General features: G+C 41.2%; 1 protein-coding gene across 1 annotated transcript in view; it reads right to left on the bottom strand.

Moving 5' to 3' along the window:
- CFTR (CF transmembrane conductance regulator) overlaps positions 1 to 24039 on the bottom strand; it is a 145848-nt gene extending 121809 nt beyond the window's left edge. The window contains exons 1-2 of the mRNA XM_061640065.1: positions 23806 to 24039; positions 103 to 213 (exon numbers count right to left, since the gene is read on the bottom strand). Coding sequence (XP_061496049.1) covers positions 103 to 213; positions 23806 to 23858 — 164 coding nt within the window. The 5' untranslated portion in view covers positions 23859 to 24039. The remainder of the gene's footprint in view (positions 1 to 102; positions 214 to 23805) is intronic.
- Between the last annotated feature and the right edge of the window lie 1887 nt (positions 24040 to 25926).

The following is a 25926-nucleotide window of genomic DNA, read 5'->3' as shown; positions in this document are numbered from 1 at the left end:
CCACTACTAACCTACTTTTGACATTCAGTTACTGGAACATTAGAACAAAATGTAAAATTCTATTGCTTGTCTTATAAAATATAGAATAATGTTAATACATACCTTTCCAATTTTTCAGAAAGATTATCTGCAGAATCTGCAGCAGGGATTTGATAAATGTCTGACAATTCGAGGCGTTGTCTGTAACCCTTTCTCAAAATAGGTTTGGTCCACCTAATAAATAATAATATTTTTCTCAAATTAATCTTGAAGCATATAAAAGATATAGGCTGGAATTAAACATACACGCACACAGAGAGAGTTCCAAGAATCTAAGGGACCTTAGATTTTCTTAGCAGCAATCCTCAATTCAATGTGACAAACTACTTTTGAAACTAAGGGGATTTTCAAAAATAGTTTGACATGATATGGTGAGGTCTACTCTTCAAAGAAAAAAAAGTGAAGGTCTGAGTGGATACACCCAAGATTTGGTAACAGCAAAAACTGTTCTTTGGATCTTGGCTATAATATACTGTAAAACATAATATAGAATACATTTTTATATATATGCTTGTATATATATTATCTGAAGGAGCGCCTCCAGCATCAACAAATATGCCGCCTGACGAGATCAGCCACTCAAGACCTCCTCTCGGTCCCACCAGTGAAAACAGCTAGGCTGGTGCGGACCAGAGAGAGGGCATTTTCAATTGTGGCCCCCACCCTCTGGAACTCTCTCCCTTATGATCTTCACCATGCCCCCTCCCTGCCAAGTTTTCGCCAAGCCTTGAAAACCTGGCTATTCAGGCAGGCCTACAAGATCCCTGGGGTAGCCTAATTTCATTGGCTATAGCTGTAGGTGGTTTTAGTTTAATTTTATATCAAAGTTCTTGGGTTATATGTGTATTTTATATGTTGTATTTTACTTGATTTTGTATGCTGCCTAGAGTGGCCGCTGACACGGCCAGATAGGCGGCCTAGAAATAAAATTTATTATTATTAATAATTTATTATTGTATTTTAAAACTACATTTATGTAACATATAAATTATGCTTATAGTAAGGATAATATACATTAAACCATCTTATAAACCTTACTTGTAAATAATTTGGGCCTGATATCACATGTTAATGATGGCATATCACTATATCTTAGTGGAAGTTCGATCAGCAAACAATTTCTAAGAATTTTTAGTTTATCGCCCAACACTTATTGTATTATATCGAACTGTCATACTCAGAGTAGACCAACTGACATCAATGGACAGGAGTAACTTTAGTCAATTGATTTCAGTGGGCCTATTCCGAATGTGATTTAGTCAGGTCAATCTAATATGAATGGAATCCAAAGATTCATCTTTGGTTTACCACATAGCTTCAGCATTGCCAGTACAATTTCTGCCTCTCACCCCTAAACTGCCTGGCAAATCTCAAATTGCTTTTACAAGTGCTTTTTACAAGTCCCCTCAGTTTCAAACATGGTTTGCTCTGTGGCAAGGGATAAATTCTGTTCAAGAAATACAAGCCCAAAGCCCCTATGGTTTATCAAAACAGTCTGCATGGTTCTTTGGATTTTAGCCTGCTTGGAAGAACTGTTACATTAAACAAGGCACAAAGTACAAGTTACACACCCAGATAAGTTCTATACTATAGTGAAAATGAACGATTATCTTTTTAATCTGTCGTGCTCTTTTTCAGTAGAATTAATGGACTGGGTTTGAATGTAAAATAAGCAGCTTGCACTGGAATCTCACACACTGAAGCCTTTTTGGCTTCTGTACATTAATGCAGACCATAAAGGGACACATTTTAAATGTAACAATCAGGCTTTACTCCATTTTATGCATGAACATAATTGCAATGATAAGAAGCCTCACTTTTAAGAGAATAACAAAAAACGTAAGGAAGTGTAGGGGATGGGAAGAGCTTAACCTTCTTCCTCCATTGTTCACTAAACAGCAGCATGATATGGATAAACCCAAGATTTTTGAGCCTGGGGCCAGGTAGTGTGGTGTTCCTTTGATGTGTAGGACAATTGGAAGAATGATGATCACTTAACCACCTCGAACCTTCACACTGGGGAGAGCAGGGAGAGCTGAGGTTCACCTGACCTGCATGCAGGGTAAGTCTCAAAGCTGCATCAGCACTTAAATCAACACGTACACCTGGACACTGGACAATCTGCTCCAAATACTCTAGAATATTTCTCTCTTGTCATTTTCAAACTCTTCTGGGGTTTTTTTTAGCTGTCCTGGCAGACTTGGTCTCTGCCAGTCTTTTTTTCAAACCTCAACCTACAAACATTCAAAAGTGGTTTTCTAGATAAAAGGAAGTTTTAATGTCCCATTCCACCCCCATTCCCCACAGCAGTCTAAGAGGAAGGAAGCTTTGTATAGATCTTCACCAATATTGGTTACAAAGTCCAAACCTATTTCAGTGTTTAGGATCATGTTAAATGTGCTTAGGTTCACAGTCTTACAGCACAAAAGTAATCATTACTCAAAAGAACAGAAGTAGACTTTTGACTTATTCGGAAGTATTGAATGCAATGAGCCTTAGTCCCAGAAAACTGGATATAAGGCTGCAGCCTGTCTAACTTGGAACATATAAAATGTTGTTGAACTCTGACATTTAAAAAACCCCAAATTCACAAATAGCTTAAAAACAGAGAAAATTTGTGCATTGTATAATTACAGAAAGTTTTTTCATAGAGGTGGTTAAGATGACTATTTAGTCTGCATTCATATTCTGTGAGAATGAATGGCGCATGGATTATCTAAATAGTACTTCACGAATATTTTTGTTAAGAGATTTGAAGGCAGTAATTGTCTACCATTAAAATTAATTGTATTTACATTACTTTTAGAATAATCTAAAATGTGTTCAGTAGCTCTTGGGTGTTCATTTGAAAAGGCGAGAGGATGGTAAAATGGCACAGTAACTGATGATACTATACAAACAGTATGAATCCCCACACCATACATTTAAAGCACATTGCTTTCCCAAAGAATCCTGGAAACTGGAGCTTATCCTTCACAGACCTACAGTTACCAGCACGCTTAACAAACTACAGTTCCCAGGATTCTATGGGGGAAGCCATGTGCTCTAAATGTACGGTATCAGTATTACCCTTCTCCTTCATAAATGGAAATACTTTTGTGTTTCACATTAAAAACTATATTCACAGAATTCCCATTTATAAAATGCCTATATTAAAAACAGGGGCAGAGCTTGGAAAAGTTACTTTTTTGAACTACAACTCCCATCAGCCCCAGCCAGCATGACCACTGGATTGGGCTGATGGGAGTTGTAGTTCAAAAAAGTAACTTTTCCAAGCTCTGAACAGGGGTATAGTCATCCAGGGTTTGGGAGGTCTCAGATACCTTTCTTTTTTGAGAGCAGGGTCCCAATGTCTCCAGCATGCTCTCCTGTTGATGCCAATCAGAGTGAAAGAGATGGGTCAGCCACTGAAGAGACTCTTCTCATCAGCTAAAACACTGCCCTTTCATGCTGATTGGCTCCTAGGGATATCTGTTGTATAGGAGAAGGCACACACAGAAAGGACTGAGGAGTGTGGAGATGACGGCGGAGAGCGAGCAAGCAAGAGACAGTGGGAAAGGAGGGGAGGGGAGAACTTTGGACTGAAGGGGGTCTCTCTCTCTCTCTCTCTCTCTCTCTCTCTGCTGCATGGCCTCCAGTTTGTTTCTTAGGAGTGGCATGGCTGTGCTGTGGCATGGCTGTGAGGCGGTGGGGCATGACTAACATGAAGAGACCCCATACTTCTGAATTTGCCACTACACTACTGATTAAAAAGGAAGTATTAAATGTTTCTGCAACAAACACAAAATGCTGAAATGTTTTGCTTTAAAAGGAAAGATCTTGACCTACAGGATTCTGATTGTTTGGTGACTGGAAATTTTCCAACAATATGTTGGAAAAGTCATAAATCATTTCTGTCTATTTCATGCCATGTATATTTTGGGGAAACAGTCTCCACTGAATTGTTACTGCCTATAATTTTGTTTTCTTTTTTCATTAGAATGTAACTAGGCATTGTACCAGTTTGAAGAAGGCATTAGAATGACAACCAGAGCAGCTCTTACATCAGCCTAGGATAGGAAAGCACCTTCTGAAAACTCAAAGGGTATTAGCGAATCAGCTGCAAGTCCCTTTTATCCAAGACTGCATTTGCACATGCAGTCTGATCATGATGCAGATCTGCATGCCAAGCTAACCTGCAGGATCCACACTAAAATATCCATCTACTTTACACTCTCCCATTATCACATCAGCACTGGTTTTGGGGCAGAAGTAGCTACGTACACGTTATTGACATAGTTATTTCTGTACCAAGTTGTGTTTGATTAAAATGAAGCATGGTTCCCGTTATTTTATTTTATTTTTGTACAGGAACATGCTATTATATATTTACATAAAAGTCATAATCATGTTATTTGCACTCTAACAAAATAGGCTGTTTATTTCCCTAACAACACTGGACAGAAAGTGAGCTATTCCTACTCCATATGATGAAGCATCACAGAAAAGATTCATTCTTTTTCCACATTGGGGTCAAAATGGATCAGGAGCTCTGAGGATTTGAGCAACCTATTCAATTCTTGGAAAGCTTCTTCTTGTCTCTTTTCCCAGTTCCACAAGGTCTCCTTTCTCAACAAGTAGTGTAATATTTCCTAAAAGGACAGACAAACTTGGGAATACCTGGTGGTAATAATTTAACATTTTTAAGCAAGCCTGGAGTTTTCATATGTTTTGTGGAATGGATGCTTTTTCAAAGCTGTGACTTTTCTAGCCACAGAGTCTACTACCTCCTTATCAACCTATTAGTACCAATACTCTACTTCAGCCCTCATTTATTTTGCCTTACACAGGCTTGTTTTCAAGCTTCATCTGCTGGTAGACCTGAGATATAACAAACTTGCTGAAACACTAACAACTCCTTTCCCCCTCCTTGCAAGTATTGCCAGCAGGTCTCTGCATGGAATGGGGCAGGTGTCTAACACAAATGTGTATTGTTCATCAGGCCTACCTATTGGTATTGTTGCCCTTCTGAAAACTGTACTGTTCCTTTTTCCAGTTCATCTAATTCAGTTTAAGCCCTCTCTCTGATGACATATGGAATAGATTAAGCTTTACAATATCTTGGTCAGGTTCCCACTAGGATATAAATCCTTGCTTTAATCCTCTTTGTGGTACCTAATTTTTCTTGCAACACTGTACAATGAGCACCCAAGGCTTTCCATAGAACTGGCCTTACCCCCCCCACCTTAAAACCAGTTTACATATTTCTCCCCAGCCCAGCCTACATTCTTTCAGCCATTTTCAACTAAACAGGTTCAGCTGTTTTTCATTTATTACTAGGGCGTGGAAGCCCCTTTGCAATCTATTGTACTTTATAGGAATACACTCTGGTTTATTTTCTACAGTATATGTCCAGTGTTTCATTCTTGCCTTTACTTGTGGCCTCAGACCTGTTTTACGATGCTAACTAATGTTTTTATTAATCATTTTCACTGAAAGTTCCTGTATCTATCTATACAGATAGTGCTATTTCCATTGACTGCTCCTGATTTATCTCCATTAACTATGATCAACTAGGGTCCACGTTTTTCCATTACACAATGCACAGCTTGTATTACCCCCTCTACTACTTCTTCCTCATCAAGCTATCAAGGTAGCTTCCTTTCCCCCCCCATATGTTTTCTGATGGCTGTCTCCCATTTTTAGGTATCTGTGGCATTTTATGCTTGCAAATTGTAGCTAAATGAGTTCTTCCACAATGGAAGATTGTAGTATGTTTAGGGAGTCTATCTGGGTTTCTAAATGTAAATGCAGCATTCACAGCTGTTGCCAATTCTATACTTTTGGCCCAGATCAGGTGCCATTTTGCAGGCAACTGCCTTTGAATTTTCACACCATTCACTCTGTGAACCTATCTCTCAACATATTTTCCAAGACATTGCCAATGAAAAGTGTTCAGTTAGGTTTCTGAATTCAGCTACATATGCAGACATAGAGCGTCCTTCACTTTAAAACATTGCATAATAATGATAACCTCTGCGAAAATCTTCTGCAGTTATGCTAAGCTTTTGTCTCCTTTGAGGGTTGCAACAAATTTCTCAAGAGGGAGTACATTTTATAGCAAGGATGGGGACCTAGGGCCCACCAGATATTATTGGACTGCAGCTCCTACCATCTTTGACCATTTGCCATGTTGGCTAGGAATGATGGGAGTTGGAGTTCCTCATCCTTGTTTTACAGCACAAAACATTGCTCCTAATCTTTCAACATATTTGCTACAATACCTTATTTCCTAGCTTATACCCCAAGACTTTCCCATAGGAAGTTGTTGCTAAGTTTCCTTGCTGCTACTTTTCTACAAACACGCATATGTGTATGATATATATACATCACTTTATTTGTAGGTCAATTAAACAGGCTATTTATTTTTGGAATAGTCAGTCATTCACAAATGCACTTGTCATGGCCCTTCCCAATTTTGGTGAGAAGAGTGAACTGGCCAATAAGAATGAGGCTCAGGTAGTCTTTAAAGTTTACTATTGTTTGTATAATTCACACAAATTCCAAAGATGCAGAGGTGAAAGATGCTGAGCAAGTAATTCTAAAGCAGCATTTGTGAGGGACCAATTGTCTAATTTTTTCTAATTGATGCTAGCAGAATTTCTAGACTAAAAACAAAGGGACTGGGGGTATGGTGTGTTGAACTTTAGTATTTTGTGTAGCTGAGGATTGTTTGTTCTTGTTCTTGTTGTCTTCAGTCCATCACAGTTCAGGATAGCAGTTAGCAATAAAGGTGTTTCCTGTTAGAAGTGTGACAAGAGCAACACCCATTTGGTCCTCTTTGCATGGGGAGAGAGACAGAGAGATAGTCCTCTTACTGGCTTGGCTGCCACTGACCTGTGCTCATCTTTTCTGTCTGTCTTCCTTCTGTGTAAACTGATATGTCTCAGGGAGCTATCCACACCTCTGACTCACATTTCTGTTTTTCTCTTCTCTGTAGACCACTGGAGAAGGAGCCATGTTCTCTTTGACTCTTCTCCTCTAGCATGAGGGGCAATGTCCAAGCATGGCCACTGCAGCCTCCAACTTAGTTAGCTAGACAGAAGTAGCACCATTCCTATCCAGTATGTATTTCTATTAATAAAGTAGTTTTTTCTTATTTTGAAACCAACTCTGAGTGATTTAAGCAACGTAAAAGCTCTCTATCTCTCAGGTAAAATCATGCCCATGCAGCACAGAGCGCCGAGCAACCTACACTAAGTTAAACTCTGCTAATTTGCTAAAACTTTAATTGGTCTAATAGCCATTAGGGTCATCATTTCCTAAGTCTGAACATCAACAGACGTTCAGAACCCCCCCCAAAAGAAAGCAAGGAAGCGAACTGCGCAAAGTAGGGTTAGCAGTTTAATCTAGCAGTTTAAAATTTCGGAATGGTGCAAGTGTTTTGTAATAGTAAAAGATCTTTGCAGGACCAATTAGCTTGTTATTATAAATACAAAATACACCATGCAGAAGAGCCTTTGTTCAGTAAATGCTCAAAGGGTGACATCAAATGGTAGTCATACTTAGAGAAAACCCATTAGTAACTTGAGTCCACTGATTTCAATAGGTCTACTCTGAATATGACTTAATTGGATATCACTAAATGTTTTATAACCTGATGCTATGCAATCTTACCCAGAAGTCAGCACCACAAATTCAATTCCAAGTTAATATGCATATGATTGGAGTATGAGATGGATAAGTCACTTTAAGTCACTTAATTTGGTGCTTTTTTTCTTATGCAAATTGCTGGTGCAGGGCTCTCAATCCAAAATGAAGTCATAGTGGGGAGACAAACAGTTAAAGCCCCCTAAGTCTTCCCTCTTGTGCTCCCAATCTAGATGAGAACCCTTGAACTGGCAAAAACAACAACAACCCTGAATTTAAGAATACAGATATGAAGCTAATATGTAATCTAGCTTGGCCCTCAGTGATATGGCTTGAAAAATTGTGTCTTGCCTATATAAACACATTAAAAAAAAGTTGTTAATCTTAACAACTAACATGCCATAGGACTTCGCCTCAAAAATCTTGTCATTCTTTCTTCATCGTTGTATATTTTTTTACACTTTAGTTGCTTTAATGCCAAATTACATACTTACAACACATTTTGGGTTTGGGTTTGTACCAGGAAATGAACAAGCTTAATATCTGAGCTTTTAATAAAAATTATATACTGTATTGATGGGTTGTGGAGGAATTGGCCAAAAAATAAGAAAAGGAAAAAATATTCAAAAGCCAAGAAATTATTTACAGATTAAAAGTAGTAGTAGTAATTTGTTCATTAACCCTTGCATAAAAATGACTAATATATACATTAAATCTGATGAAATTGATATCTGTTTTGAAATTACATGTATACTGTAGTATTTGGTTAGGTTGGATCTTGCAGCTGGCTAGCAGAAAAAGAACTGTAACAAAACATTGCAGTGTGAAATGCTCCTGTTCAATGTTCCTATCAGGCAGTCATGTCTTCTTTCAGGATACTCAATCTCCCCCCACAAAACAACAACACTGAGCATCTCAGTTTGCACTGGACTGTTTGCAGAGGAGTGGCCTCTTAGCGGGTTTTTTTTTTAAATTCTACTGCTGCAAACATTGGGGTTCCCCAAGGATGGTGATACCTCTCTCTTATTTCTCAAAAACTCTGTTTTGGCTATACCGTCATTATAGCTCAGCACCTGAGTTCACTATTGGTATGTATAATGATTTGTGTTCAAGGCCGGACTGAATTTGTGGACCCTGGGTAAGTGCACTGGACAGAAACTGGTAAGCGTACTGGATAGCAACTGAAACAAAAGTCTGGGGGTGGAGTCTTGATCCAATGCAGCAGCAGCAGCATCTGTTCTGAATTACATGGTCAACTTAGTAAACCAGGAACCAGTCATGATTACTAAGGGAATGTAAATATTGGGTGCAGATATAATTGCACACATTTAAAATGACATTCTCTGTTGTTTTTAAAAAGTATTTGGAGAAAATATTCAGAGTGACGCCAATTTGCATGTGATTATGCTACACCACACACCAAATAGGAACTTTTTCCTGTCATCAGTCCACTTGTGCAATCTGACTTGGCTGCCACTTTGCCCACCACCACACCCCAGCCCTGTCCAGATAAGCTGCAATGGTATCAGGGCTGGAAAGGTGGCTTAGCAGCTCCTCCCCACCACACTAGCCACTACAGGAGGTATGTGTGATTTGACTTTGTGGCTATAACCAAATAGAAAGATAAGCATTTGTGCTTTGTGCCAAGGGGCCTATGAAACATATAACTTTAAACTACAGGCAGCTTTAAAGAAGTGATTCTGTAATTAGTGAAAGCTATTTAACAGATGTTCTAAATCAGTGGTTCTGCTCTTGTCCTTCTTTTGCCCAATATTTTTCGCTAATAGCAAATTTGGGTGGTTGAGAGCCTTTCAGTTTGGAAATGAAATGGGGCCACTCAAAAATAAGGGAATGGTTTTTTACATACTTGGAAGACTCCTTATGTATGCAGAACTATATGAGTTTATTGTGGTCTGGTGCCAGAGACTGGCATTAAGACAGGTCAGGGATTCAAACTACAGATAGCTCCAAGCAAGCAACTTGCTCCAACAGAGGTTGAGCACAGACTGAGGCCTTTTAAGCCTCTGTCTCTGGTCCTGACTACCTCTTCTAGGCTCCGCTCCCTTGTGGAGAATTTCAGATTCTTAAAGGGCCAGTCCTCTATGCTGAATATAGGCCCTCCTGTCTAGCGACCAGTGAGGTACTTAGGGAGGCATTTGGTACCTTAGGTTCTGGGAAAGATGCATTTTAAGATTCCTAGTTTGGAACCAACATCCCTGGTGATATGGGAGGTTCTTCTGGTGCTCTTGCCAACCTCAGGCACAGCGGTGTCCTGATCTCCAGCATCCAGTTTACAGTCCTGAACTTGATCTGGCTCCTTAGTTGGTGCCTCTGCAGCCTCCAATTCTGTGCCTGGATTGCTGTTGGATTCAGGGGTCATGACACAGTGTGGACTAGCATACAATGCTCTGATCTCAGAAAATTAATTAGCAGGCATGTTGATATAATATAGCTGCAGTGCAAATATGTGAATAAGTATCAATAAAAATGTAAAGAGGAAAGTGACTGATGTACCTTGAGTGTTTTGAAACATGATGATGTAAGGCAGTTATAAACCTAGTTTATAGCATAATAAGTAGATTGGATAGTATGACCTAGTGGGACAGAACAAAACTAGGTTTGTGTCATTTTGTGAACTTCTAATTTTTATCACTTGATAGGAATTACAAATATCACTCCAGTATTTCCTAATTTCTGGTTCTTTGCTACTGTACCACAGGCAAATTAATGTTTAAACAAAGAAAAATGATGTGTGGGGGAAGGGAGGAACAGATTAATGTACTAAATTAGCACATGCCTCCAGATTACTGACTGGCATTTAAAGGAACTCTTTCATGGAGGAATCTTTAGTGCTGTCAGAGTCTTGCCAGGCACTAGGGATGTTATTACGGGCACATACTCAGAGAACTCAGCAGGGAACAAGGGTATTATATAGGTCAAAGAAGGAAAACAAGTTCCACCTCTTCTTTTCACTGCCTGGTAACAAAATACACCTCAAAAGAATGATACAAGGCTCCCACGTACATGGAATATTGTCTTAACTTTAATTTGTTTTATAGCTATGAGTTTTTTCTATTAAAAACATTTCTGGCTTTTACCACTGTCTTTGGAGCTGCTTATTTTACATTTGCTCAACTGCCATCCTACAGAAACAAAGGAAAACATATTTTCCATTTAGATTTTTTTCCCTTATAGGGTTTTATCATGGCTTTTGCAAATCTCTCCTAACAGCAGAGATCATTCCTTTTCCCCATTTGAATGTGCAACGTGCCAATAATTAGTGCTAAGAAACATCACATACTTCACATAAACAGCTGCTGAAATACTGTCTTAACATGAAAAAAATGAGGCATTGGATAGATAATATAGCCAGCTTTCTGGCTTCCCCCTTCTTCAGGTTGATGAAGGTGCCTGCTATAGAAATAGGTGTGACAACAATGTTATTGTGACCATTCTTGATAACAGAACATGATACTTGGCAAGTGCTGCAGGGTGTTCCTGCAAAGGGTCCCTTACTGGTAATTTAAGAGATATGCTGATAAATTCCAACAACCTTTGTACTTTTTGAGGAAACTCTCTAATTTGTCCTCTAAATGGGGGGGGGGGATATCTGTTCTTCCTGTAGCAGTTCCTGCCTTCCGTATCTACTTTCCAAAGAGACTAATTGGCTCCAGTGCCTGTCCTTCCTCAGAATATTATGCTGATGCTTCCTAATAGGTTAACACACATTTCTAAATAAGCCCATTTGTGATCACAATGTCATATCAGTTTCTAACAATTCCTTGAAACTACTACATTTTTCAGGTGATTCAAGATCCTAAGTACCCAAAACCTTATGGGGAAAAGGCCTTGCTTACTCCATTCCATACTAGAGTAGCAGTTCTAATCTATATACAGATTGTAAATTTCTAGGAAAAGCACATCAAATTAAAATGGAGAATAAGGAACCTATAGCTCTTCCTATGCTGTTGGACTCAAACTTCCACCAGCCTCAGCTAGTATGGCCGATGATGAGGATGATGGACATTTATTTATTTATTTATTTATTTATTTTAATAATTTATATCCCGCCCTAGTTCATAGAATTCAGAGCGGCGAACAGTAACAATATCCAATACAATCTAAAATAACAATAATAACAGTACAGTAACAACATTAAAAATCAATTAACTATTAAATGTTTAAAAGCTAAACGAAACAAAAAAGTTTTTAACTGACGGCAAAAGTCCATGAGTGAAGAAGAACGTCGGATCTCTGGTGGCAGATTATTCCATAGGATGGGCGCTATGGTCGAGAAAGCTTTATTTCTAGTATTGGCACAGCGGATTATAAAGGTGGATGGGATGATGAGAGAGTGTTCAAAAGGTATTCTTGTCGGTTGCTGAGGTTTAAATTCCAGAATACGATTTGATAAACATATTGGTGCTAAACCATTTAGAGCTTTAAAAGTTAATACTAAGATTTTAAACTGATGACGGAATGAGATCGGAAGCCAGTGAAGTTGATAAAGCAGAGGCGTGGTGTGTGTCTGTGGGCTTGCTCTGGTCAGCATTCTTGCCGTCGCTCTCTGTATCAGCTTAAGCGGGCGAAGTGATCTTGCAGATAGTCCAATATATAGGGAGTTGCAATAGTCCAGTCTTGAGGTCACAAGAGCCTGTGTCACTTGCTTCAAGTCCGACATCTCTAAAAAAGGACGGAGTTGACGGACTAGTTTTAATTGAGAGAAAGCACTTCTGGATACTGTTGCAATTTGAGGTTCAAGGGACAGAGCGGAATCTAAGATAATACCCAAACTCCGAACTTGGGATTTCAGAGGGAGTGGGACCCCGTCTAAGGTAAGTAGGTTTTTAATTTCATGAGACGGTCTTTGTCCAATTAACAGAACCTCCGTCTTCTCTGGATTAAGTTTTAATTTATTCCTATTAGTCCAGTTTTGTATGGCAACCAGGCATTGGTTTAGGGGACGGACCGCCTCTATGGTATCTGGAGGGAAAGAATAGTAGAGTTGGGTGTCATCTGTGTATTGATGGTAGTGTATTCCGAATTCGCGGATAATCCTTCCTAGGGGCTCCATATAAATATTGAATAACATTGGGGATAATACGGAGCCTTGAACATGTAGTTCAAAAGTATCTAGTGCCATCCCTGAATTAAAATAACATAGCTGGAGACCCATAAAAGCTCCACAGATGGTTTCTGCATCTGTTGACATCAGCTATAATCATTAGTTCCTCTTATCTTGCTACAACGTTAAATATTCTATCCATGTCCTGGTCAGCCCCTGAATTCCTAGCACTGTAGGAGGATTGTTTTACATAATATTCACATTGAATGAGATTTTGATATTGTGAATGCTATTTCAATTAATTTCAAAATCTGTAGTTCAGGTATGCTTCAGTCCACTCAATGGTCAATATGACAGTCAATATGCACACTAAGCATGGCTAGATGCCCTTCTTATGCATCAAGTTACTTGTTTAGGAGATGAGGCTTCTGCCTTTCGCATGGTGCTTCACATATTTCTGATTGAGCATTACAGTGTCCAGTAATAAACACAGAAACTGTCCTCTATGCATGTCACTCAGGCGTGAGGAAGGCTACATTTTGTGTCTTCCTATTTAACCTGCTACCATGTTAATGTCAACATAATCTGCTTCATTTCTATAGAAATCACACACTCAGCTTGGCTGACATTCAGTAGTTTCTGTTTTCTTCTGGTTTTCACCCCTGGGCACTTAAAATCATAAACCTTTGACATAAGAAGGGGGCATGAGAATCATGTAGTCCAACTGTCTGTTCAGTGCAGAGCGCTTCCTTGACAGATAGCCACCCAATGTCTGCTTAAATACTTCAGCAAAAGAGAGATCATGACTGTAGTGGCTGCATATCGCTGCTGGTTACTGAAAAGAGGGGTAAAGCAGCAGGAAGCATGGCACAGTGTGGGTGAAGCGGCAGAGCCAATCTGATGCTCCCACTGCTGCACCCACACACTGCAAGCTCCCAATGTCTTGCCCTCCCCCTCAGTAACCAGCAATGACACACAACATTGGGAGCCAGGTGAGCAATGCCACATCAGCTATCTTCATGTTTGCCAATCATGTTGTGATCATTTTGTATTTCCTTGCCATAAGCAAGGGTGTATGGAGATACTGTTAATTTATATGGGTCACTTGGTGACTATGATCTGTGAGTACTTCCTGGAGTAATCCTAACTCTCTGCTTGTGGTGCATTATGGCCTGGATAGGAAAAGAATACTTTGGGAGAGAACTGAAGGTAGATGGCTGGTGATGGATTGAACTATATAGCATTTTGGTCCATTCCAGCTGTAGGATTCTATGAAAATGATACAACACAGAACTATTTCTATTTAGGAGAACAGAAACTGTTATTCTACATTCTGACTGTCAGTATCCTTACTCTTTCTTTAGCACTAGTTTCCTTGAGATTCTCAAAACTAATGTGGTGTTATATCATGGTTATTAAATTTAATATCAAAATAAACAGTGGTATAGGCAAATCCTTTCACCAATAAGCCAGTGAAAAAGTGCTAGAATAAATGCAAATGTGCATCATTTGTGTTCTCTTTCTCTCTCTGTCTTTCTCTCCCCCTCACTCAATGGTTGTGCCTGCTGTCAAGTGTAATTTGATAATGAAGACATTTAGTTAAAATAACACAATATGTTTTTATGAAGGAATAATCAGTGTTCAGTTTGAACTCCAACACCTAACCAGGGCTGGTGCCAAAGAGAGGCCAGGTCAGGCCCTGGCCGAGGGCGCCTGGCGCTACAGGGGCCCGAAGGGCCCCTCAATAGGGTAGGAGAGTAGTGCTCCCTTTCCACAATCCACAGCAGGATCGCTGTCATGGATCTCAGGGAGGGAGCTTCCGAGCCGCCCATCTGTTCCCTTACTCCACCTACCCCTCTCTCCTGTCTTTTGTGGCTGTGCACACAGCGTGCACAGGGTTGCCATTAACCAAGATGATGGCCAAGGTTTCCTTAAGGGGCTGATGCTCCTGCCACCATCTTGACTGATGGCAGGGATGCACACGCAAAAGACAGGGCAGAGAGGCAGGTGGAGTGAGGGAACAGGCTGGCGGCTCAGAAGCTCCCTCCCTGTGATCTGCAGCAGCGATCCTGCTGCGGATCGCAGAAGGGAAGCACAAGGCAAGGTAAGTAGGTGGGGCGTAAATGTGTGCATGTGCTGGGGCTCAAGGTCCTTGGCATGCCTGGCACCAGCCCTGACCCTAACAAACTGAACTTAACAAGAGTTATTCAACTGAAAGCCTAGAAAGTACTTATGTTTCTTTTGTTTTGGTTAGTGTCTAGTGAATCTAAAATACATGGTTTTGTAAACATTTATCTCTCTCTAGGCAAATATTTATTTACCTGTAGCAATGAAGAAACCAAGTTGCAGCAAGAAACTCCTGATTTCATAGGCTAAAAGTGATGGCTATTACAAAATATTATTCTATCCATTTGATCTCCCAGCATAAAACATGCTAACCAAGGTAGAGGAACAACATCCCATAAATTTCAATGACAGTTTCACAGCATTTAACTTTGAGTATGCATCTTTTTACTTGCAAGTAGTTGCCATTTTTGGCACTGTATTCTAAAGGAAAGCCCCAATCCTTCTGGTAGAATGCCACACCTCTGCTTATCTAATCATCTACATAAAATATCATTTCTAACAACAAATATTTTAGATCAATAGTTGTCTTTCAGAGCTAAAGTAGCTTTTAAAATAATTGCATCCTTTGTTTACATCCTTGTTTGTTTTCTGTCATTATTTCCTCTTAGTAACAAAAAATGAGGACCCAGAGCTCAGTGGTAGGGCACATGCTTTGCAAGTATATTGGTCCTGGGTTCAAAATCCCTGGTATTTCCAGTTTAAGGACTGCAGGTAGCAGGGCTTGGAAGGACCTCCACCAGATGCCATGGGGAGCCAATGCCAATATGACACTGGTTTAGATCATCCTTTCCCAGTTGGTTTAGATCAGTCTTTCCCAACCTTGGGTCCACAGATGTTGTTGGACTGCAGTCCTCATGATCCTTAGTAACAATGTCCAGTGGTTATAAATGATAGGGACTGTGGTCCAATAACATCTGAAGACTCAAGGTTGGGGAAGACTGGTTTAGATGAACCAGTGGTCCAACTCCATATATGGCAACTTCAGATGGCTGATGTTTCAAAATATCAAAAAAAATCACATTTGGTTTTAGTGAAAATTATGCATATGCTTGTGTACCTATAAGCACAGAATTCTGTCCACAGATCTTCAAGCAAATAATTTCATTATCTTCAGGTAGGTGAGAACCATAACGATGATCAAAATGTTCGTCACTGGAAATATTGTTATTTGTATCCTACTTACAAATTTTGGCACATTTGTTTTGAGCAGCTCCTGAATGACCCTCATCATGTTTCTGTGTACCAAGATTGGCACTTTACAAGTCCTTTACAAATACATTAACAGCCTGACATTTCTAATATGTAGTAGCTGTCACTGGGCAAAACATCCATATAATTCTCCTCTATTTTATCTGACTGAAGCTGGTTCAGGGTTGTACAAAGCACCACATAGCAGTGACATTACTGATTCTACTTTTTCACTGCTGTTATTACCCATACTCACTCCAGCCCTGCCTCTTTACATCAGCACTTGACTGGTATCATAGAATCATAGAATCATAGAGTTGGAAGGGGCCTTGTAGGCCATCGAGTCCAACTCCCTGCTCACAGCAGGAAATCCACAGCTAGAGCATCTCCCGCAGATAGCTGTCCAGCCTCTGCTTGAAGACATCCAGCGAGGGGGATCCCACCACCTCCCTAGGCAGTCGGTTCCATTGCCGAACTGCCCTTACTGTCAAGAAGTTCCTTCTAATGTCCAATCTGAATCTATGCTCCTGCAACTTAAAACCATTAGACCTAGTCCTACCTCTGGGGCAGCAGAGAACAAATCTGTACCCTCCTCTATGTGACAGCCCTTCAGGTACTTAAAGAGTGCAATCATGTCACCCCTCAGCCTTCTCTTCACCAGACTGAACATGCCAAGTTCCTTCAACCTTTCCTCATAAGACTTGTTCTCCATACCGGCTATCACCCTCGTCGCCCTCTTCTGAACCCGCTCTAACTTGTCTATATCTTTCTTAAAATGAGGCGCCCAGAACTGAATGCAGTATTCCAGATGAGGCTTGACTAATGCAGAATATAGTGGGACTATTACTTCCCTCGACCTGGAAGCTATAGCTCTGTTTATGCAGCCCAAAACCGCATTTGCCTTTTTTGCCACAGCATCACACTGCTGGGTCATGTTCAACTTGCGATCCACTACAATTCCAAGGTCCTTCTCACACGCACTACTGCTAAGCTGGGTATTTCCCATCCTGTACCCGTGCATTTTGTTTTTGTGGCCTAAATGCAGAATCCTGCATTTGTCTTTATTGAATTTCATTTTATTAATTTCAGCCCAATTTTCTAGTCTATCCAGGTCCCTTTGGATTTTATTCCTGTCTTCCATTGTGTTAGCTATCCCTCCCACTTTCGTATCATCCGCAAACTTCATAAGGCTTCCCTCCACCCCATCATCTAAGTCATTGATAAAAATGTTGAAGAGTATCGGCCCCAGGACAGAACCCTGTGGCACTCCACTCGAAACCTCCTTCCAGTCGGAAGCACAGCCACCGACGACCACTCTTTGAGTACGGTTTTCCAACCAGTTGTGAATCCACCTGACAGTATTCCATCTAGTCCGCATTTGACCAGTTTGCTAATCAAAAGGTCGTGGGGGACTTTGTCAAATGCTTTGCTGAAATCTAGATAGATGACATCTACAGCATATCCACCATCTACTAGCTAGTGACCCGATCAAAAAAGAGATGAGATTAGTTTGACAGGATTTTTTCTTGACAAACCCATGCTGGCTCCTACTAATCACAGCATTGTCATCTAGATAGTTGCCAATGGACTCTTTTATTATCTGTTCTAATATCTTTCCCGGTATTGAAGTCAGACTGACCGGCCTGTAATTCCCCAGATCTTCTTTTTTACCCTTTTTAAAGAGTGGGATGACATTTGCCCATCTCCAGTCCTCTGGCACCTCTCCCGTTCTCCAGGATTTCTCAAAGATGATGGCAAGAGGTTCCGAGAGTACACCAGCAAGTTCCTTCAATACTCTGGGATGCAGTTCATCAGGCCCTGGAGATTTGAACTCATTTAGGTTAACTAGGTATTTCCTGACTATCTCCTTATAAATCTTGAACTGCAATCCCGACCCCTTACTGAGATTGCTACCAATGCAAGGTTGCACACTGTTCCCTTTTTGGGAGAAAACGGAGGCAAAATAGGCTTTGAGCAGTTCGGGACCATCTTCAGCAAATAGCACCAGTTGGGGGAAGTACTAATCCAGTGGGCCTTGTTTCTAATCGGAGTAATAGATACATTTTATCTGACATGGTAATCTTACAGCAAACACTAATGCATTAAGCTAGTTTCTGATATTTTCAGTTATTTGTATTACTGCAAAAGAACCTTAAGCCTGTGCAAACATCCTATGATTAGGTATGTTGGAACAAAATAATTAACAAAAATATAGTTTCTGCAATTAGTATTACTATCAGAAACTTAACAGTTTCAGAAAGGCTGTAAAAGAGGAAACTACAAGAAAAACACAAAACACTCTTGCTCAAGGGTGTTGCTTCATCCTAACACACCTGGAATAACAGAGTGAGCAGATGCAAAGAAGGCATAGAACTGAGCCAAAACTATACTAGGCAAAGGGATAGGTAAATTATGCAACACATAGTTGCACTTAGTTGCATAATTTACATAGGTAGTTTTTTTTAATATGAAAAAGGAAATGTTACTAAAGGACTGGATGCCCTGTCTACCTAGAAATGTTATGTTGGAATCTGAAATTTTAGCTTCTTTTTCAGTTCTGTACAGGGATGAACCCTAAAATATGTTATAGATTCTAAGAATTTTAAATAATTGATTTTCTTCTGGTTCTGTATTAATACAGTTATAAAAGTACTAGTGAATTCACTTGCAATACTGGAGAAAAATTTGACTGAATGAAGGAATTGTACAAGCAGAAGCTAAAACACTTGCGTCTTTGCCTAGCTTAGGCAAAAAGAAATGTCTGTGATTGATTTTGTACAAATACACAAGTAGCATGGTAGAAGGTAAACGTAATGGGGCTGGATGGAGTATACGTTAGTTGCATTTAGTATTGTGAAATGTTAGTCATGACTTATTGACATCCCATTGATTTAAATGGGTTAAGTACATCTAACTTCCTGTGGATCAATCAATGGAGTTTAGAGAAAATTGTGGACAAGAACAAATGGCACAATTTGTGTGCACTCCCGTGCCTTCCACACCCAAAAAAAGGCTTTGTTAAAAGGAGCTTCTTTCCTGAAAGATTTGTTAATTGAAATATTACTATAGTAGGACTTGTAATATAGAAAGAGATACTCTAGTTAACAGATCTGTTATTTCTTTTGCAGCCAGAGCTGGCCTCTCATACATCAGACTGGTTGTATCCAGCCTAAACCCATAGCCCATTGGTGATTGGGAACATAAATCTTGTTTAATGTCAACAAGAAAGGTTGAACAGAGAATGGAAGTCTGGCTAGAGTTCTCTTTCGTCCAATCTTAGCATGTTAAAGTGGTTAATCAAGGATACAAAGTAAAAAATGTGGCTTCAAATACTACTTGGGGCCAATGTTATCCACCAAAATTGCAAAGGACTATTAAAGAGATTGAACTGGAGGATAATTTAGTGCATTTTACATCAGTTTGCTATTTTTAGAATGGAAAAAGTGTGTATATGAAAACAATCTGTTCACACACGTGCGGTTTTGATGTCCTGCAGTGTAATGTTTATTATGTGACTTTACTGTTTATATTATCTTAATGTTTGCATGTTATTGTTAATTGGTAGCATACTAAAAAAACAAAACAAAAATCCAAAAAGATGGGATAGCCTGCCAACAAAAAAACAAATAATTCATGTCAGATTTTGGATACCTGACTTTCAACAACACTTGCTCTTTAAGGTATTGGGATGTGCGTTTTTGAAGAAATGACATTTGATATTTGGCTTTCTGCTTTGAGGATGAAAGGAGAAAAGTTTCTCGTAGTCCATTTCTATGCATTTATATTCAAAGCAAGTCCCATTACTCAGTGGTGTTTACTTCCAAGCAAGTGCCATAGGATTAAATGCTTAAACTCATAATTCTAAGGCAGGTATGGTAAGGTATGAACTAGGGCTGGTAATTGATGGGAAATTATGAGTTCAATCAATCAATCAATCAATCAATCAATCTGTATGCACTTGTACTGGAGGAAAACAATGGCTTGGATCCTAACTTCTACAGAGCTCCATTCATGGAACAGGACTTTCCATCTCCTCCTATCTCCATCTACTGCCATCTCCTGAAAATCTGCTCCTGATTGTTAGGCAATCCTCTGAACCAGAACAGGATGCGGGATGACAACATGAAGGGGGAATTGCTGAACATCAGGGGCTCCCTCCCTTGTGTATGCAGAAGTATCTTTCACTCATGCAACACCACCTTTTGATCCACCCCAGTAGTAGTAGTAGTCATAGTAGTAGTCGTCGTAGTAGCAGCAGCAGTAGTAGTAGTACTTTATTTGATTTTAGATTATTTTTTTAACCAAACAAAATGTTTTGAATGGATTAACTAACCCAGGGGTCATTAACATGGTGCGCTGCCTGCAGATGCAAATATGTCCACCAGTATCTCCTGTGGTGCCTGAAAGATCTCAATAATTATCCTTCCTGCTCATTTCCTGTACAAACTGGCTTGGCCTCTTCTATATTGAACATGCCCCTTTAAAAATGCCACATTTCACTAGATGCCACAGTTTGGACTTCCTGGTGAAGGGCAGATGATAACAACAACATCTGCCCTCCCATCTGTTCTGTATAGAGGAGAGGTGCAAATAGCTTCTCTCTGTGAGTGAGCAATGGCTGATGTAGGTGCCTTTTTCCATTGATAGGGGCTACTGGGCAACATTTCCACACAGTTTTTTGATCCTGTCTCTTTTTCTGCTCTCTTAGATATGGCAGGCATTTTGTGTTATGCTACACCCCCACAGTAGCCATTTTGTGACTGGCACCCATGGCACTTTCACTAGCCCCAAAAGGTCCTTGAGCTAACCAATTAATCAGTAAACACTTGAGCCCTTGTATAACTTCTTGTGACATGGGAAGGGGGCAGAATCTTTGTAGAGAGTTTGCCTCTGTGGGGGAAAAACCCTTTTCAATAGGAGATACAGAATCCCCACGTTATTTCTTTTATACATGCACAATGCCTAGCATACCCTAATGCAAATGCAGCCTTAGTCCTATATAAAACTATCACCTACTCCCTGTTTTTGTCCTTGGGCACTAAGAATTCATGGCAAACATGGTCTGAACCACTACAGCTCTTCTAGGGTCTAGGGCCCTGCTATCATCCTTGACCATTGGCTATGTTGGTTGAGGCTCATGGGAGCTGCAGTCCAACAATATCTGGAGGACGCCATATTTTCTACCCCTGTCCTAAAGCATATCAGTCACTCCTATGTCCATAAAGTCATGGTGATTCATTAAATAGAGGTACACAGACTGATTTTTTCCTCTTTCTTGCAATACATGTTTATGTGTGGAGTAATTATTCTAATATCCACTGTGTGAGTACAGACCTGAGGATGATAGTTGTTTTCAGTTAATAAAAGATTGTTATCATACAAATGTGCCCTTAAGTCACATCCTGTACCTTAGCATTATTTAGGTACTTAGAGTGGCAACCTTTTCAGCTGGCATATTATGGACAGTCCAACTATTCAATATGTCAACAGATCAAAATGAACCAAAGGACCATTTTCCCACTCTTCACCAACTCCCCCTCCATACACACTCAGTTGAAAAAAAAAGATGCCTAAGAAGGGCAATTTTCAGCTGAAAAACAACTGGAGGAGGCCCAGTTGCATCAAATGAGAGGTCCATCTAGTCCAGCATTCTGCTTGCCAGAGACACTAACTGGATGCCTTTCAGAAGCCCACCAGCATTCTCGAATAACCCTTCTTCACTGTTGCTACTCAGAAACTAGTATTTCACGATATACTGCCTCTGAACCTGGAGATAGCGTGTAGCCATCATTACTAATAGCCACGGATATACTTATCCTCCTTGGATCTACCATGTCCCATTTAAAAGCCATCTAAACAAGTGGCCATCACACCTTGTGGCAGCAAATTCCTTATATTAATTATGTGTTGTGTAGAGCACTGTTTTTGAATGTTGAATCCCCAGACATTGTTAGACTACAACTCTAAGCTGCCTGGGGTTGATGGGAGTTGTAATGAGACAACATCTGGGAACTCAAGATTGAAGAACAGTGGTGCAGACTGCTTCTCCTTTTTGTCTGTCCTGAATTGACTGTCAAGTGCAAAGCGATTTCCTTGGATGACCACAGTTCTAGTATTATGACAGCAGGACACATATGTATTTCATTTTCCATAACATGGAGGAAAAAGAGTCAAGTAGCCTCTCCTCTGCATCAGATGTCATCTGCCCAGTGTGTTTTGGCTTTAAAGCAAACAAAAAATGTGGAGGACAGAATCAGGGAACTCTCCCTAAGGATCACATAAGATTCATGGCCATGATCTGAGTGCACATAATGGTACCATCTTAGTGAAGCTAAGCAGGTTTTGATCTGGTCAGTGGTGGGATAGGAGATCAGGCAGGAACCTCATGTATGTGGGACTTGAGCTCCATGACAAGAATAAAGATGGATTGTAAACATACTAAATAAATAATACATTTAGGATGCAATCCTTACTTGGGACTAGGTACTGAATTCAATAGGACTTACATGGGTAGGATTGTAGTGTTAATTATTACAATGTAATGTAATAGTGTGGGATCAGGCTGCAAGCAACCGGTGGGCACTTTGTTTGGCATAAGTCCCTGCTGAACTCAGTGGCAGCTTTTTTTTTTTTTGGTAAGCATTTATAAGAGAGCCAGTGTGGCATACTGGTTAGGGTGCTGGACCAGGACCTGGGAGACCAGGGTTCGAATCCCCACACAGCCATGAAGCTCACTGGGTGACCTTGGGCCAGTCACTGCCTCAGCCTCAGAGGAAGGCAATGAATACCGCTTACCATGAAAACCCTATTCGCAGGCTTGCGGTAAATCGGAATCGACTTGAAGGCAGTCCATTTCTATTTTCAAGCATTTATACTTAGGATCGACATCTATGAGCCTTGCACCTGAGAGTTTGAAGCTGTTTGCTGCATCCAATGCTAGGAGAGTCAGGACAGAGTTACCAGGCAAATCCCTACTTTCGAGGGCGACACGTCCTCAGAATTATCTCTCTCATGTCTTGTCCCAGAATGCGTAACAAACAGATCCCGCAAATGAGCAAAAAGTAGTCTACCTGCCAAAGGTTACTCGGATGACGATCCGTTCTGTTCTAAACTGTTTTATATGACTTCACGTCAAAATGTATGAGCCTTGCACCTGCAGTCCTAGGGAGGGCGTTACAAAGGAGCGCTCAGCAATAAGAAAGGCATAAAGAAGGAAGGCGGCGGGCGGCGGGCGGCGGGCGGCGGGGCTCCTCCTGGAACAAACCCTTATTTCCCTTTCCCAACTGTTATCAAGACTAATTACTGGCATATCAGGCAGCGCGATGGTATTTGCCAAGCAGAAATTCTCGCTGTGCTTCCCTGCCTGCTAAGCAGGAGGAGATAGGAGATAGCCCTGCATGCCAACCTCTCCGCTTCAGTCCAGTCATTAACCACTTCTTGCTTTGACGGGAGGAAAGTTAGGAACAACAACAATAATAAAGGTAATTAACGATGACTCGCCCCGAGGAAACCGGGAAGCTGCCCTGAGGCGCGCTGTCCCGACGGTTCTGTGACTGTGGGAAGGAGCCGATGAGAAGGCGCAAACTCCCACCCACTGTGGGCAGGCGCGCGGCCCCAGAGATACTGGCGCCCTAGCTTTCCGCTTGAACGCTTATCAGCATCTCCGTCGATTCCCCTCTAGTTCGCCGTTGCGAGCTCTTCTTTCCTCTCGCCCACCCCACCGGCAGCACGTGCCCGCTCAGGCGGTGGCCACTCACCTGAAGAAAAGTTTGGAGAAGACGTTCGCCTTCTCCAGCGGCGACCTCTGCATGGTTTTCGCCGCCCGGGCTGCGGCGCGCAGCGGACAAAAGAAAAGGGGAGGACTCGCCTCAACGAATTGCGCCGTTTATACTCTGCCTCAAGATTACGGTGGGTAAGTGGGATGGGGAACTGAAGTCCGCGCTGTTTGTACAGCGCTCTCCCACCTTATTCTTTCCGAGGTCACCGCCTCCCTCTTTCTCCTGCCCCTCTCCCCGCCTCTGAAAGCCTGCTCAGCTTTATAAGCCTGCCCTCAGCTTCACGCTCCGCACTCCACCTCACGGGTAACAACATCCTTCCAAAGGACTCGCTCCTTACTACGTCTGCTGGAGAAGCGCCCCGCGCCAGGTGCCTCTCCAGCAGAGCAAGCGCTTCACATCCGCGACCGTTCTGAGCCCTGGAGAAGACTCTGAGGGAACGTTTCCGCGTGAAAGGAGACCCGGTTTCTTCCTTCTCCCACGCCTAGCCTTTGAGGAGCCACCCTTGTTAGCGGTCGCCACAGCCCTGAAACAGCAACTTAACCTCCCTGCGTCTTGCTAATGATTATGACTGTCCTCCGCTGTGATTGCTAGCCGCCTTCAAAGAGTTTTGCCTTCCCATTAAGCTTAGCGCCCTACGGCTCGATTTAAATCCGGCCTGAGCCCCAGAACTTGCATGAAATGTCGGCGCTCGGACCGTGTGAGGAAAATAATATTAACGAATCAAGACTTTAGACACACGCTCTGCATCAAGCAGCTTTCACAAGTAGATATGCCTTTATCTGGGCTTTATAAACTAAATATTCATTTAACTATACATGTGCTCTCATGCCTGGAAATATGCATGCCTATGTCATTCTGTTTCCAGACCAAGAGGAAGTGGCTTTCAGGGGCTTGAGCCCCTGCAGCTTTTTAAAATTAATCTTTGCACGCAGCAGTTCGCTACTCTTTGATTGATTCCAGCCCTACCATCAGGTAGAGTAGGATACCTGCCCCAGGCAATGGGCGCTGGGAGGGCAGCAGCAGCATCCCCTGTTGTTTCTCCTGAGGTTGCCTTCCACTGTTGGAGAAAAACTCCCCTGCAGGCCCTAGGCTAGTCTGGTGCTCTTGGACACGATGGAGGACCCTGTCCCATCCTCAAGTGTTAAAACTTATCATTAGAGTTTATTTCTTTGCTGACTTTTAGCCAAAAATGGCCTCCAAGGCAGGTTACGAATATTAACACAGAGATATAAAATCCAAGGGGGCAGGGGAAATATACAACTAACAAAAATTTAAGACAACAAAAACCTAACATTTTTTTTAAAGGCTAAGAATCAAATACATTCATGTTACTGCCTGGAGGCAAAGGTCAGCCCTTACAAAAATGTCAGAACGCACAAGAGCAAAGCCTTTGCCCCATCTTTTAAGGGTCCCAGGCAGGGGTGTGGGGCAGGGCAGGCAGAAAAGCTTGCCACTTGATGGCCCAGTACAGTCTCTCCCCTCCAGCAACTTTAAAGTAAAATTCAATTGCCATTATAGATGCCTTCTGTATCTGGAATGAGAGGGGGGCATCATTTCATCCTTGCCTCAGGCAGCAAAACACCTTTGCCCAGTCCTGCTGTTTAAGTAAAGCTTAATAACTAAGCCCCATAACACCAATACCTGTACTTAACTTTAGCTACTATAAAAGAACCCTCCTTGTATCAAAAAGTGGGGAATGTCCATCTTTCCTCACGCTCTTGGCCCTGAAGTAATAATGTGGACTGTATCACTCAGACTGCAGGTGGAGGGGTGCCATTTTTAAATGCTGCTCCATGTAAAAAAACAAAACAAAAAAACCCTGGCATATCAGAGAAAACATTTATATCCCAGACCCTGTACACTCCATGCTGTACTAGTTTTCTGACTGTTTCTTTGTTTTACCTAGGTGAGCATTAAAAATTGTGCTTCTTCCACTGGAAGTCTGAAACAATACAACCCAATCTGCTCCCTCCCACTGCTACTGACCACCACCTCTTTTTGTTGCATGTAACAGATCAAACCTTCGCCCTGAAATAGATGAAGTGTTAACCAATCCAAGTTATAAGTGACCTATATGTACCCAAAGATGATCACGTTTAA

Source organism: Rhineura floridana, chromosome 8 (genome assembly GCF_030035675.1).
Source record: "Rhineura floridana isolate rRhiFlo1 chromosome 8, rRhiFlo1.hap2, whole genome shotgun sequence".
In the NCBI taxonomy this organism is placed as follows: domain Eukaryota; kingdom Metazoa; phylum Chordata; class Lepidosauria; order Squamata; family Rhineuridae; genus Rhineura; species Rhineura floridana.
This window is presented reverse-complemented; position numbering and strand designations above follow the sequence as displayed.